Genomic DNA, 13,692 nt, shown 5'->3' on the forward strand with positions numbered 1-13,692 from the left:
TGGTGATTGGGTTGTACTTCTGAAGGCCACAGGCTCCAGCCTACCATTACTGTGGAATCCAGACAGTGATAACATGGAATCTGGGCAAAGGTGTCATAAAAGAATGAACGGAGAATGGGCCACATCCCTAGACTGGAAAGAGTTAAGGAGTGGGGAGAAAAAAACTGAGAACATTTGCACAGATTGGGCTAGCCTGTGACCTCCGTAAATTGTATCACCTGCAAAAAGATAGGGCCATTTGCATATGTCGTCCACTATGGCAGATTCAAGGCCTGAGTGGAAGGACACAGGACAGAACCATCTGAGAGTGCCAGCTTCCAGGATAGGAAAGGTTTGTTGCAAAGGTTTATCCTGTGCGATGTAGAATATCAACCTACTTGGTGCCTACAGCACCCTTCTCTCCATGCTTCGAGAATGTCTCTGGATGTCAAATACACCCATGGGGAATGGGTGAAAATGATCCTGGGTGAGAACCAGGCATCTTCAAAGCTTTACCTTTCTGCTTCTTTAATGGGCAATGGGGACTTCTTTTCTCATTGTGTAGGAAATGTTTCTGATGTATAATAAACATTCTTTTCAGAGTGAAACAAAGGACATATACATAAACACAAGTAAACCTTGCAGCAACCATCAATCACCTAAGTGATACCTTGGCTTCCTAGGAGTGACTCATTGTGGTGGGCATATAACAACCACACTGCCTAGCAAGTTCTCAGAATATGTCAGGACATTTTATCAGTTAACTGATGTCACACTGAGTCGGATGAGGCCATGCTCAACCAGCGTCATGCCCCTTCTGGGAGAAGTGACTGAATACACGTGCTTTGTTTCCTGTTTGGTTTTAAGACTTGACCTGCCCCACGTGGCAAATGTTCATTTTCACCCGCACTTTTTTTTTCTGTTATCTTTTTACTTTGAGCCAATTTTAGGTTAATATGAAAGTTTCAAAAACAGTACAGCTTCTATTTGTCTCTCCCTTAGTTTCCCCTGAAGGTAACTTATAAAGAGAATGGTTTCTTAACCACCTTCTGCCTCACTTCCACCTCTAGAAAATTAGGGTCTAAGACCACCCATCTCAGTCTCCATAGAACTGATGGGAAGCTTTCTGCAGAATGTTCAGAATAGTGCTTGGTACTGGTCAAATGCTTCAAAAATATTAGATATGTTTTATTATTATTCATTATTCCTGATGGCTTTAAAATCTCCAGAAGTGATGCAACTTTAGTTATGTGTGTGTGGAGTTGAGTTGTTGGCCTCCACCTAGCAAGACTTGCATTGAATCCTCACCTTTTCTGTGTATCTCTATTCCTCTTTGGCATCCCCAACCCTATGGTCTTTATCCAGGCCCCTGGATCCTGATTACCATCACATCCCTGTGGTTTCTCCCAAGAATCTCAGTTGCTGCAGTAAGGGAGTCAGAGCCAGTGGTGTCCTGTTTGGCACAAAGCAGGCTAGGAGAAACACCTGACAGCATCGAGGCTCCAGTGTCCCCCACATCCCCCAGCCTGCTCAGTTATTTCCCTCAAGAGCCCCCCTACAGAATTTTACACAAAAGCACAGATGCCTCCAATCCAAAGTACGTCATAAATTCCTGCTGAGTGTGGGCTTTCTGGGCTTCAGTGTTTGGGCAGAGAGTGCTGAGTCAGAACAAACAGCAGGAGGGTCCTAGGCTCTAGCTTTGGCCTTTGCCCAAAGGTAGCACAACATCTTGTAAATGCTAATTAAACTTGCCTCCCTGTCCCTAGCCAAGGAAGTGCTCTGTATATTTTACAGATTTAGGGACTGGGAAGGAAGGAAGGATGCAAAGAGCTTTCACATGCCACCTAACTTGCAGATAGAGAGGGTAGCAAGGCAGAGCCGGGCTGAGCTGTGAGCCTGGCATGAATCAGCAGAGTTCTGCCTGGGTGGCCAGCATGCAGGGTGCTGGAGGCTGGCTCTGCCTGGATGGCATTGGTATTCTGCACGTAGAGAGAAGTCTCAGGTTCTCTCTAATTGCTGTGAGCTCAAATACATTCAGTCATTAGAACTTTGCTGCAGAAGAGCAGAATTCTAGTTGCAGAACTGTCACATATCCTGACAATATTGTCCCCTTCCCCTTCTCTCCCACCTTCACACACACACACACATACACATACACACACACACACACACACACACACACACACACACACACACACACACACACGTGCGCCCTACCCCTCCATAGCCCTTGGCAGAACTGGGCTACCCTTGGCTTTTCTAGCCGCCATACTTGACAGACATAATCTAGGCTCATTTAAAACCCTACCCTGGTTCCAACTTCAGGTTTTGCTTCCAAGAACCACATGAGGCTATAGATTTCCAGAGACATTGTGGGGCCTGGCTGAGCAAAGCCAGCCTGCTGGTGTGTGCTTTTTGTCTTCTTCTATACTCTAGCTGATCATTTTTGCACGTATTTCAAAGCAGAGTGTGAAAACCATATACAGTTGAGCTCCATTTCTGTCCGCTTTCTCACTTCTGTAAGTGTTAACCCAGAATGGAGCTCCGACCAGTTTACACTAGTTAGATCAGGGTTGATGGAGGTGACCTGGAAATAATAAAAAGAGGAGACCAACATCTACAGAAGGAGGTTGACCTTTAATCAGAACAATGAAAGGCAGCAGTCTGGCTGTGTGCTGAAATATGGGGCTGGGAGGGGGTGGGGGGGGAGGCGAGGGAGGCTTGGGGGTTTTATAGGGCAGAAACTGAAACTTTGGAGATAGACATTTCCATCTACAGGTCAGTTCCCCTGAAGCCTCAAAGCTGTAAATACCAACAGGGTCCATGCTGGCCTGTTTATCAGGAGTGGCCCTGGTCCTAACCTGCAAAGCCTGTTGCTCAGCTCACCTGAAGATTTGGGGTTATCAGCCCTTTAACAACGCTTCAGCTAATATAGTCCTCTGGCTTCATCAGAGGCATTTGGGAAGTGGAATCTCCTTGAAAATGACCCTTTTCAAACCTTAGCTTTCCTGTGCCATTCTGGCACATGCCACCCCTTCTCATAGTCTGGATTCTCCAAACTGTGAGGGAAGCATCATTCAGATTCCACCTGCTGGTAATGTCACTCTGGACATGCAATCTGGGGAGAGATTGGGGAGGGGGGTTTGAGCTGAGACAATAAACACAGCTGCGGGAACAATGCTCATATTCAAAAGTTCCATGAATGCTGCTGGTTTGTTTGGGGGGGGGTGTTTTGTTGTTGTTGTTTTTCTGTGTGGATTTCATTATCCTTAGAACAAGATGGTGGGGGGGGGGGGGTCAGGTGCTGGCATTCTCCCCATGGTGCGGTGGCCAACAGCACATGCTCAAGAATCCCCAGGCATGGATTCAAATCCTGCTGCTTAAGAGAGGGGCTCTATGACTGTGGGCAAACGACTTCACCTCTCTGAGCTTCTGTTTTATCATAGTGAAGTAGAGGCAATGGGTTGAAGTGTTTCCTCCATCTATCTTGATGAGATTTGAATGGCTTTCTGTGCATAAAAAATACTCAGGGCTAGGAATAAGGCCCAGGGCACAGCATTGGCATGTGCAATGGATTTGATCCCAGCACCCCGCACTTCTCTCTCTCTCTCTCTCTCTCTCTCTCTCTCTCTCTCTCTCTCTCTCTCTCACACACACACACACACACACACACACACACACACACACACACACACACACACTAGCACTAGCACTATTTTATGTGCCACTACAAGGAACCCAGATACCAAATGAAAAAATCACCTGACCACTCCCATCCAAGTAGGACAGCCATATTTAGCACCCGTCAGCAAAAGCTCCAGGATGCAGGCACCATTGCCTGTCCTTCAGTGCAGGGGACCACAGGACAATTTCCTGTGTTCTGTCTGGATTTCCAGCTTTAGCTACTGCCCACCACTGGAATGCTGGGAGTCCTTTTCCTCTGATCCTCCACCAGGTGAAAAGCATCCAGGATGCCATCAGAGACAGGAAGCAGAGGTTCAGCTTCCTTGGGGAGGAGATTAGCCTGGATCCTTCTGTGGGCATCTTCATCACCATGAACCCTGGCTATGCTGGCCGCACAGAACTGCCAGAGAACCTCAAGGCCCTCTTCAGGTGAGTAGCAGTATGTCTCCACACACGGACTTGCAAAGAGGAGTTTCTTGTGTTTTCCTGCTTAAAGTCTAGTTTATATATCAGAGAAAAATCACAACATTTAGAGAATAGATTTTTTTTTTACTCATGGACACTCTATTGGAGAAAATTGACTTCTCTTTGCCATCAGGTGTCAGTCGTAAACAGCCTCTTGGTTGTGGGCGGGACCCTGTGTCTAGTCCAGTCTGTCTAGGCTGGAACCCAGCCTGGCTTGAACTTGTGAGGTCTTGTGTATACTGCCAATTGTCTCTATGAGTTCATGTGTGTGTCAGTTCTGTTGTGTTAGGGGAGGGGAAAACATGATCAAAATATATGTATGATAGATTTCATAAAATGTATAAATGCTTTACAATTTAAAAAGCAGATTTTTAAAGATCTACTTTTACTATAATGGCAGCATCAGTAAAATCATTCTTTTTTTTTTTTTTTTTTTTTTTAGTTTTTTTGGTTTTTCGAGACAGGGTTTCTCTGTGTAGTTTTGCGCCTTTCCTGGAACTCACTTTATAGACCAGGCTGGCCTCGAACTCACAGAGATCTGCTTCCCGAGTGCTGGGATTAAAGGCATGAGCCACCACTGCCCGGCAGTAAAATCATTCTTGGCTCAACTGTGGATCATTCAGTTACATATATATAGATTAATTTTATTTTATGTACTTGCAATGTACATTTGTGACTTGTGTACAAATTCATTATTTATTTTTTATCCCCTAGCCTATCATAAATATTTTCTCCTATTGGGTATTTTTAATAAATCTCATTCCATGGCTACATATTTTTCTATCAAGTACATGGTCCACGGTGTAATTAACTAGCCCCTCATGGCTGAATATTACAAGTATTTCTAGCATTTAAAATAAATTCATACATAATTCTGTAATGTACATTTTTTTGTATATAAATCTTTTCTCTGTATGCATGATTATTTTGTTTGGCTCACTTCCCAGAGCGGAATTATGGAGTTAACGAGCAGGAACATTTTTAAGGCTTTTGATACACATTGCCAAATTACTTTCTAAAAAGCTCAGTGTCAAATTACATCCTGGTAAAGACACGTAGAAACACCTCTTTTATTTCACCCTTGCCACCCTTGCGTATGGCAATGTTTTTAGATCTTTAGGTATATATTTTATAAGGAAACACAAACGTCTTTCCTAGCAAGAGTTAGAGTTTGCAATCTTTTTTCAGACAAGAGAAGTTGGCCCAACAAGGAGAAACCTGAAGGATGTTTCCTGCTTTTGCATCCCCTGCTTATTAAACTTTTTCCTAGGAGAGATAGTGGGAAGTGTGACAATATTATCTGTCTCGTTTGGCAGCTGGGTTGCAGTGCCCTCTCCAGGAGAGGTGGAGTCAACACTGTGATAGCCCGTCAGGCTGCCAGGCAGCCCCTGGCTGTCCTAGTCTCTCCTGGACTTGGGGTTTTAATTTTTTGTTTGCTTACTGCCTTGATTTTAAAAAAGGGTCCCCACTGTGCAGCGGGGATCCTGTTTGCCTCAGCCTCCTGAGTGCTGGGACTGTAGGACACATCTGGCCCAGCCTCTGACTTCAAAGTCACTCCTGTGGTAGCAACTCTCTGTGTCATATGAATGTTGGTGTGTCCTCACTCAAGCAACTCCTACTTGAACCAAAAACCACTGAAACATGAGCAGAACACTGACTGCAGTGTTGACCGTTTACCCAGAGTATTAGGTAAGGTATGTGCGACAGACACAGGCAGGCTATCACCCAGGTAGGAATTGTTCCTCTTGTTTTCTTCCTAAATTTAAAGTAATCTTAGTCTGGGCCATGTGCGATAGCAAACTGCTATTGACTAGCTCATCTAAACAATGGACACTTCTCAGGATGCTTGAAGCCAGACGTCCAAGGTCAGAGGGCCAGATGGTCAAGTTCTGGGATGGCTCCCTTCCAAGTTGCAAGGGATGGTTACCTCATGGTATATTCTTCTGTGGCAGGGAGCCAGCAAGCTTACTCTCGGACTTCATCCTCTTCCCGAGGCCTCATTCTCATGACTTCCACCTCCCAATCCCATCACACTAGGTCTTTCCATAAAAATTTTAGGGGTATACAATCATTTAGACTCTGGCAGTGTATACTATACTCATAAAAGAAAGTTGGGAAAGAATAAGAACGATATTTTTGAGTTATCTATTTTTATTTGAGGTGTATGAGTTTGCTTGCACATATGTATGTGTACCACATGCATGCTTGCTACTCATGGAGGCCAGAAAAGGACATTTTATCTTCTGGGACTACAGTGACAGGTGGTTGTTTGTGGCCATGTGGGAGCTTGGAACCAAACCCAAGTCCTTTGTCAGAATAGCAAGGGATCTTAAGCACCAGACCCATCTCTCCAGTCCTGAGAAAGATATTTTTAAAGCATTAAGATGAACATCTATTCTACACTTAATTCTCACAAAGGCCCTGTGACACATAGATACTATTTGATTCCTCCATGTACTGTGAGATGACAGTTGGAGTCCCTGGTTAGTAAACAGCAGAGCTGGAGTTTGAACCAAGAGTCTGGGCTCATCGCAGTCCAGTCCTGTTACCTAGAGGCAACCCTGTAACCACTTGACATATTTCTTCCCATACTGTGTTAGCATTCATTTTTCAAAGCTGGGAACTGGCCATATTGTTTAATATACTGCTTTCATTAATTAATATTTTCCCATGCCACTTACTAATCTTCCTTCTGCAGCATCATTTTTCACAGCCGCATTAAATTCTGTTGATATCCTCATGTTCAGACTGCCAAATAATTTCGAGAATTTAAATATTTGGTGGCTCCTTCGATTCTGAGTGCAGTATAAAACATTTCAGAGGACAATATGTACTTGAATTATTTTGAAAAATAAATGTTATCAATACAGGGAAAATGCAATTAAAGAGACGTAACAGGCTGGGCAAATAGCTCAGCCGGTAAAGTGCTTGCCAGGCAAACACAAGGATGTGTGTTCAGTCTAGTTTTTCAAAGCTGGGTGTGGTGTCTAGCTCTTGTCATTCCTGTGAGGGGGAGAAGGACACAGGTATCTTTCTGGGGTTTGCTGGCCAGCTGGCCTACCTGAATCAATGAGTTGCAAGCCAGTGAGAGGCATTGTCTCAACAAGCTGGGTGGCTTCTGAGGAACAACATTCAAGTTTATCTTTTGGCACACACATACACACACACACACACACACACACACACACACACATACACACATAATTTAACAACAATAAGTTCCCATAACATACCAAATAAATAAAATTTTAACAAATCATTTATATTTCCAGAGAGAGGAAAACCACAGTAAATTCTCACATAGAGATGAAAATCTCAGATCTGCTTTTTTTGTGTATGCTATCCTGTGTCAAGATGGTGCTGATTGGTTCCTACCTGGTACTTAGCATTGGAAACTTAAATAATTTTTTATACAAATGAGTGCAAAATAAACCATGGATATCCAGAGGACATCCCCACCTTGAGAAGATGGAGCAGGGGAATGCTCTGATTCCAGTAGCTCCAACTCAGCCCCCTCCTGCTGATATTACTCACCACTTTGGGTAGGAGGCTCACTCCCTTTATCCTTAGTTAACCATCTCAGATTTAGAAGTGTGAGATGCAATGATTACAACAGTCCTTCTGTGAACCTTCGGCCTGGAAGGCAGCTCTTTGTGTGATCGCAGCCAGTCTCCATTGTCCTGCAGTCTCCCCTTCAAGTCAGTTTCTCAGCCTCTGGCTCTCTGCCTCCAGGCCTTGCGCAATGGTAGTTCCAGACTTTGAGCTGATCTGTGAGATTATGCTGGTAGCAGAAGGATTCATTGAAGCCCGATTGCTGGCCAGAAAGTTCATCACCCTTTACCAGCTGTGCAAAGAACTTCTCTCCAAACAGGTAGGATCTCTCTGGAGGCCGAGGACCAAGCACCCACCACGCTGTGGCCCAACTCGAAACCAATGAACTAGAGCTTTCTTACAGAGTCTGGGCTGAGAAGCCATAATAAAAGCTCTAAGTTCTTCAATAAGACTTTGTGTTCAGCTTTCAACTCAGCACGCTTTCAAAGTCTTTGAGGTCCAAATTATTTTTAAATAGTTAATAACCTTTCTCAGACAAGTGTCCCATGAGAAACATGGCAATGGAAAGTGACAATCCCTGGAGGGAATGGTCTCTGAAGGGACATGAGATGGGCTGGGTGCTGGAAGTGATTTAGAATAACAGTTCCATACTCTTCCCCAGTAATGTAACTTTAAAAGGCCTTCTGCTGAAGGCACACCCGGGAAACAGCACCTTAGTGAGGTCAGTACTCTGTGTGGATGATTTCTTGGTGTCAAGGACAACGAACAGAACTTCCTAGGACTCTTACCAGTGGAGGTTCACACTCCCTTTGGGGTCATCTTTCTAAATCACCTTCACTGTCATGGATTCTGTCTGCCCTATGACATATTTACAAGAAAGAGGAATCCTATTTGCTCAACGCTTTTTCATTGTGTCCTCTTTCTCCATTCTCTGTCACCACTGACATCCAGGCCTGTGACTTCTGGGCTCAGAATTCTGTCACAAACCTCTCTCTGTGTCCAAACATATATTGTCAGTGGTGGACCCCACCATTTTCCCTACATCTAAAGAGTACCTCCACTCAGCATGTTCAAGCTGCTCTTCCCTGCCAGCTCTCACCAGAGCCTTCCTTCCCTGTTCTAGATACAGTATGTGAAGCCATCATTTACTGCTTGCTAAAGGGGTGGGGGAGCAACAAGACTCACCCCTGACACTTTCTTCTCCCTCCTGAACCTAATCATTAACAAAGTGTAGGTGGACTTTTCTGTCCCACCAGCCACTCCCCAAATAACCACACAGAGACTTATTATTAATTATAAATGCTCAGCTGATAGCTTGGGCTTGTTTTAAGCTAGCTCTTATAACTTAAATTAACCCATTTCTATTAATCTATGTGCTGCTCTGAGGCTCCATTACCTCACATGTGTACTTCCCATCCTGCTTACTCTGAATCTCATGATGTCTCCTCTGACTCTGCCTTTCTTTTCCCTAACATTCTCCCTGCCCCCAAAATCCTGCTAGTCATCAGCCAATCAGCTTTTTATTAACAATGAGAGCAACATGTATTCACAGTGTACAAAAGGATTATTCCACAGTAACAAAGTGGTATTGATTCTACTTTCTGGAGTCACCTTGTGATGATGGTTCATCTTGACATTCCTGAGAAGAAAGAATCTCAATTGAGGAATTGCCTCCATCAGACTGACCTGTGGACATGTCTGTGGGGCATTTTCTTGATTGATAGTTGATATAGGAGGGCCTAGGTCATTGTGGGCAGTACCATCCCTAGGTGGATAGACCTGAGCTATGGAAGAAAGAGAGCCCAATGTGTGCCTGGAAAGAGACTAGTAAGTGGCTCTCAGTGATTTCTGCTTCAAGATCCTTGCTCGATTTCCCCTCTTGGCTTCTCTCAATGTTGAATTGTAGTCTGTAAGCTAAAATAAACCTTTTCTCCCCAAGTTGCTTTTGATCATAGTGTTTATCAAAGCAGCAGAACACCAACTAGCACTAACTAGCACTAGCTAGTACTAACTAGATCACCTGTGCTTCTCTGTACTCACTGCTGCTGCTCTAGTTACAAGTACCCATGTCTCTTAGTTAAACTCTTACTCCTGCCTCTGGAATAATTTTTGCTGCTGGTGATTCAGCTTCCTCCACCCATTCTTGAGATACCAGCTAAAGTAATTGTTTTCAAATCCTCCTCACTGCTCTTAGCATCAAGACAAACCTCTGGTCCCTCTGCTCAAGGCTGTAGAGCTCTGCACTCTACCTTCTTCAACAGCTCATGCCTATGGTTCTCATGCTGTGTTCTACCTGCCTAAGTCTCCTTGGAGTTCCTTGAGATAAATGAGCCTCTCATCCCGAGCCTGTGGGCGCCTGTTCCTTGGCCCTTGACTATAGTGCTCCCTCGTCTGGGCCTAACTGATTTCTACTCCTTCCAATGCTGTCTAAATGCCTTTCCTTCAGGACTATCTCTGGTCCCACAGCCCCCAGGTACAGCCACTGCATCTTTTGCCTCCATTGCACATGGGGTTTTTCCCTTTGTAGCATTTATCACAACTAATTATTTAGTTGATCTAGTATGAAACAAGTGATAAGTGGAGACTTGAACGGAGATCTGCAGAATTTCAAACTCTGTATTCTGAACTACCACCTCCCCTCACCATGCTGTGAGCCCTGGTGTCAATTTTATGATCCATTTGCCCCAGAATCTACTACTGGTGATACTGTGGAACTCTTACAATATTTTGGGAATCAAACCTAGGAGCTTGCCTATGGTAGGCAATATTTCTGCCATTAAGCTATGATCCCAGCCTCAGGGAGTATACTTTTTTTTAAACTATTTTCAGTGAGTTTGGAGGCATCCAAAGAAAATCTTATAAGCTCATCATGCACCTTCTCTAACAGCTAAGCTGCTCTCTCCTTAATAGCCCTTCCATCCTCTGAATATACAAGGAACAACCAGATCAATTTGAAAATGGTTCTTGTTTATCCCCCAGAGCCCCATCCCATTGGATGTTCTATGTCTGCTTTACCATCATAGCTGGAAAAATACAGGCGATGCCAGATCAGGAACATAGTGTTCGGAGACCTGGTCGCTCACCCTCCACCTGAGCTTCAGTAGTGACCTATAGCATGTTCTGTGTGTAATTGTGTGGCCCATGCATATGATGCTCCACATCCAAGCAACCTTGGCCTCAACTGTGCTATCTTCCCCTAGGATCACTATGACTGGGGGCTGCGGGCCATCAAGTCTGTCCTTGTGGTAGCAGGCTCCCTGAAACGAGGAGACCCGGACCGACCAGAGGACCAAGTCTTGATGCGCTCCTTGAGAGATTTCAACATCCCCAAGATTGTGACAGATGACATGCCGGTGTTCATGGGTCTGATTAGCGACCTCTTTCCTGCTCTGGACGTCCCCCGGAGGAGAGACCTGAACTTTGAAGCTGTGGTTCGGAAAGCAATCTTGGACCTTAAGCTCCAGGCTGAAGACAACTTTGTGCTCAAGGTACATGAGGCTTTCCCTTACAAGCTTTTTTTTTTTGTCTCTGAATTCTTTTCTTGGACCATGAGTTGTACTTCATCCTTCATCCAAATGGAATCTTAGCTGGTACAGATTTAGATCCGGTAAGAGGTGCCTCAATTCACTTACTAGTTCTTTTCTGGGAGGCCACAATGTGGAATGACAGTGTGGAGGACAAGAGAAGAGGGAATCCCTGCCATTGGCATCGATGGAAAATGAACTGTTTGGTGCTAAAGATATTAAGGAGGAGAAGCTTGCTAGTGTCCTTAAGAACCAATTTGTGCTCTGCTGCCAAAGGTTGCGAGGGCACACGGAGAGTCTGGGAAACCATCTCCCTCACATTCAAACAGTGGATTAATGAGGAAGGTTCCATCTGGGTCTGATCTCTAATTGATATTAAAATAGTCTCCAACAGAACAGGACCTGCCTCTCTAACGAGGAAGCCCAGCTCCCGGTTGAAGCCTACAAAGCCAGACTGACAATGAGGCAAGGCGGTAACGCATAGGCATGAACTGTTGCTGCCACCGGGTTAGGGACAAGATTCACAGCTGACTTTCAAAGGGCTTGGAGCACAGAGTTTTCTGCATGTCTTATGGTCCACACCAATCCTGGTTTTCCCTGAGTCTGTTGTTTTCGCATGTGATTTTGTAGAATGTGATGGTTACAGGGTGTGTGTCATGTAGAGATGCTAGGGATGACTGCATGGGAACAAGGTTAGCTTGCATCAGAAGACAGTTGCCACAAAGAACAACCAAGGTTTCTGAGTACAAAGACATAGTTTACTCTTCCTGTCAAATAATAGGTGTGTGAAACACATAGGCATCACTTTAGAGTTCGCACGTGGGTTTTATATTCTGTCTCACATTTAATTCCCTCAACTACCTAAAGCAGAAGAAACACTTCATAGGTGGGAAAATGAGCCTCTACAGCACAGTACAGGAAGGCATTTTACCAGGGAGAAAGTGTGACCCATGAAGGCATGTACGGTAAAGGAATTTCTAACACACAATATGCTCACTGGTGGAGATTAAGCCCTGATTATGTAAAGACAAATTTAAGAGTAAATTGGCACATACCCTTTCCATTGCAAATAAGGTGTATGTCTTTATTGCTAGAATTTCCTTTTACAGAGGAAAGGAAAGCATGCCCTTCCCCTTTGCAGCAAATTGATCCATCCCCATTCACCATCTCCTGCCTTCCAAGTTCAATGGACAGACTGACTTTTGAAGTAAAGAAAGGCAAGATTACCTTCTATTTAGGGTAAAGGGGGTCAACAAAGGGGTGTGTGCAGGAAACATAGAGGCTGTACAGGCAACAGCAGGAAGGCCAGTGATGCCAAAGGAAAGGGCATTGAGGTGATGGGAGCTGGGGTAAAGGATTGCAGGAAGATTGCATGGCCTGGGGCCATGATAGAGAAGGCTCTGAATGTCAGGCTGAGCATGTTCCCCTTCAAATGGCTAATCCTAGGATGTACCCTCTTCAAAGAGATGAGTGAAACTCAGTGAGGTTCATACAGTACTCCTAACTAAAGATGTTGCCTTAAAATCAGGGCAGGTCCTGTCTTTCTAGGCTCTCTGAGGTCTGGTCAGGGCGTCTAATCCCCCAACCCCTGCTAGTTCTCCATATTTTTTCCTTCTAGAATCCTATCTGTCTTTTTATCAGGTGGATGGCATTCTGTTTTCTTTCCCCACCCCTCTTCCACAGCTGCTTCTGATAAGATGGAGTTTCTCTGCTAAAGGTATGAGAAGAGAGCTCTCCACCCCCACTTTATATTTGCCTTTCCACTTCAGCTTCTGAAAACTAATTCCCCCAAAACTGTCTCCTGGAGCCCTTGTTGAATCCTGTGATCCCTTAAAAAATCCATATTTTAATTACTTAAAGGCAAAGAAAATAGCTCATGGAACTATAGAAAGTGAGAAATGGACAACCCAACAATTTTCTGAAAATACAACAGAAGTATCAGATCCAGCAGACTAGAGGGGATTGTGGGATTGGGATACCCTTAGACAGAGCTTCTTTGGGGGAAAACATCCTACATCTGAGAAGTGATGTGTCCAGCCTAGAAGGACTCAGCTCTGAGGAGAGTGAAGATTGCAGGGTCAGTCAGAGACGCATCCTGATGGAGTTTCAAGGGTCGGGAGCAAAGAAAGGAAATTTTCCAGCTGGGTGGTAGAAGAAGTAGAACAGTTGACTCAGGGACTTCAAAGATCAAGGGCATAACACCTATGCTATCTCAGCCCTGATGAGGGCCAGCATGGTGGGTCGCAATGGTGGAAGTGTGTTCTGAAGCAAGCAAACAACATCTCAGTACAAAGTCAGGGAGAGCTGAGTGGGCACATGCAGGAGTCTCCTTTCAACACTTGTCACATAAGAAACAGAGTCTCATAAGAAACCCTAGTTCTTCTGATAGCATGTCCCCAAGTGACCTAAGAGTCACTCACTAGGCCCCACCCCTTTAAAGCCTTGGTGTCCTTTAGTGAGCCAGCAATCAAATAGTAAGACAGAAAAG

At 44.6% G+C, this 13,692-nt stretch overlaps 1 protein-coding gene across 1 annotated transcript in view; it reads left to right on the top strand.

Moving 5' to 3' along the window:
• Dnah9 (dynein axonemal heavy chain 9) overlaps nt 1-13,692 on the top strand; it is a 354,060-nt gene that overhangs the window by 124,988 nt on the left and 215,380 nt on the right. The window contains 3 exon segments of the mRNA XM_052756894.1: nt 3,935-4,092; nt 7,861-7,999; nt 10,881-11,168. Coding sequence (XP_052612854.1) covers nt 3,935-4,092; nt 7,861-7,999; nt 10,881-11,168 — 585 coding nt within the window.

This window comes from Peromyscus californicus, unplaced genomic scaffold, assembly GCF_007827085.1.
Source record: "Peromyscus californicus insignis strain IS unplaced genomic scaffold, ASM782708v3 Scaffold_3__1_contigs__length_106647218, whole genome shotgun sequence".
In the NCBI taxonomy this organism is placed as follows: domain Eukaryota; kingdom Metazoa; phylum Chordata; class Mammalia; order Rodentia; family Cricetidae; genus Peromyscus; species Peromyscus californicus.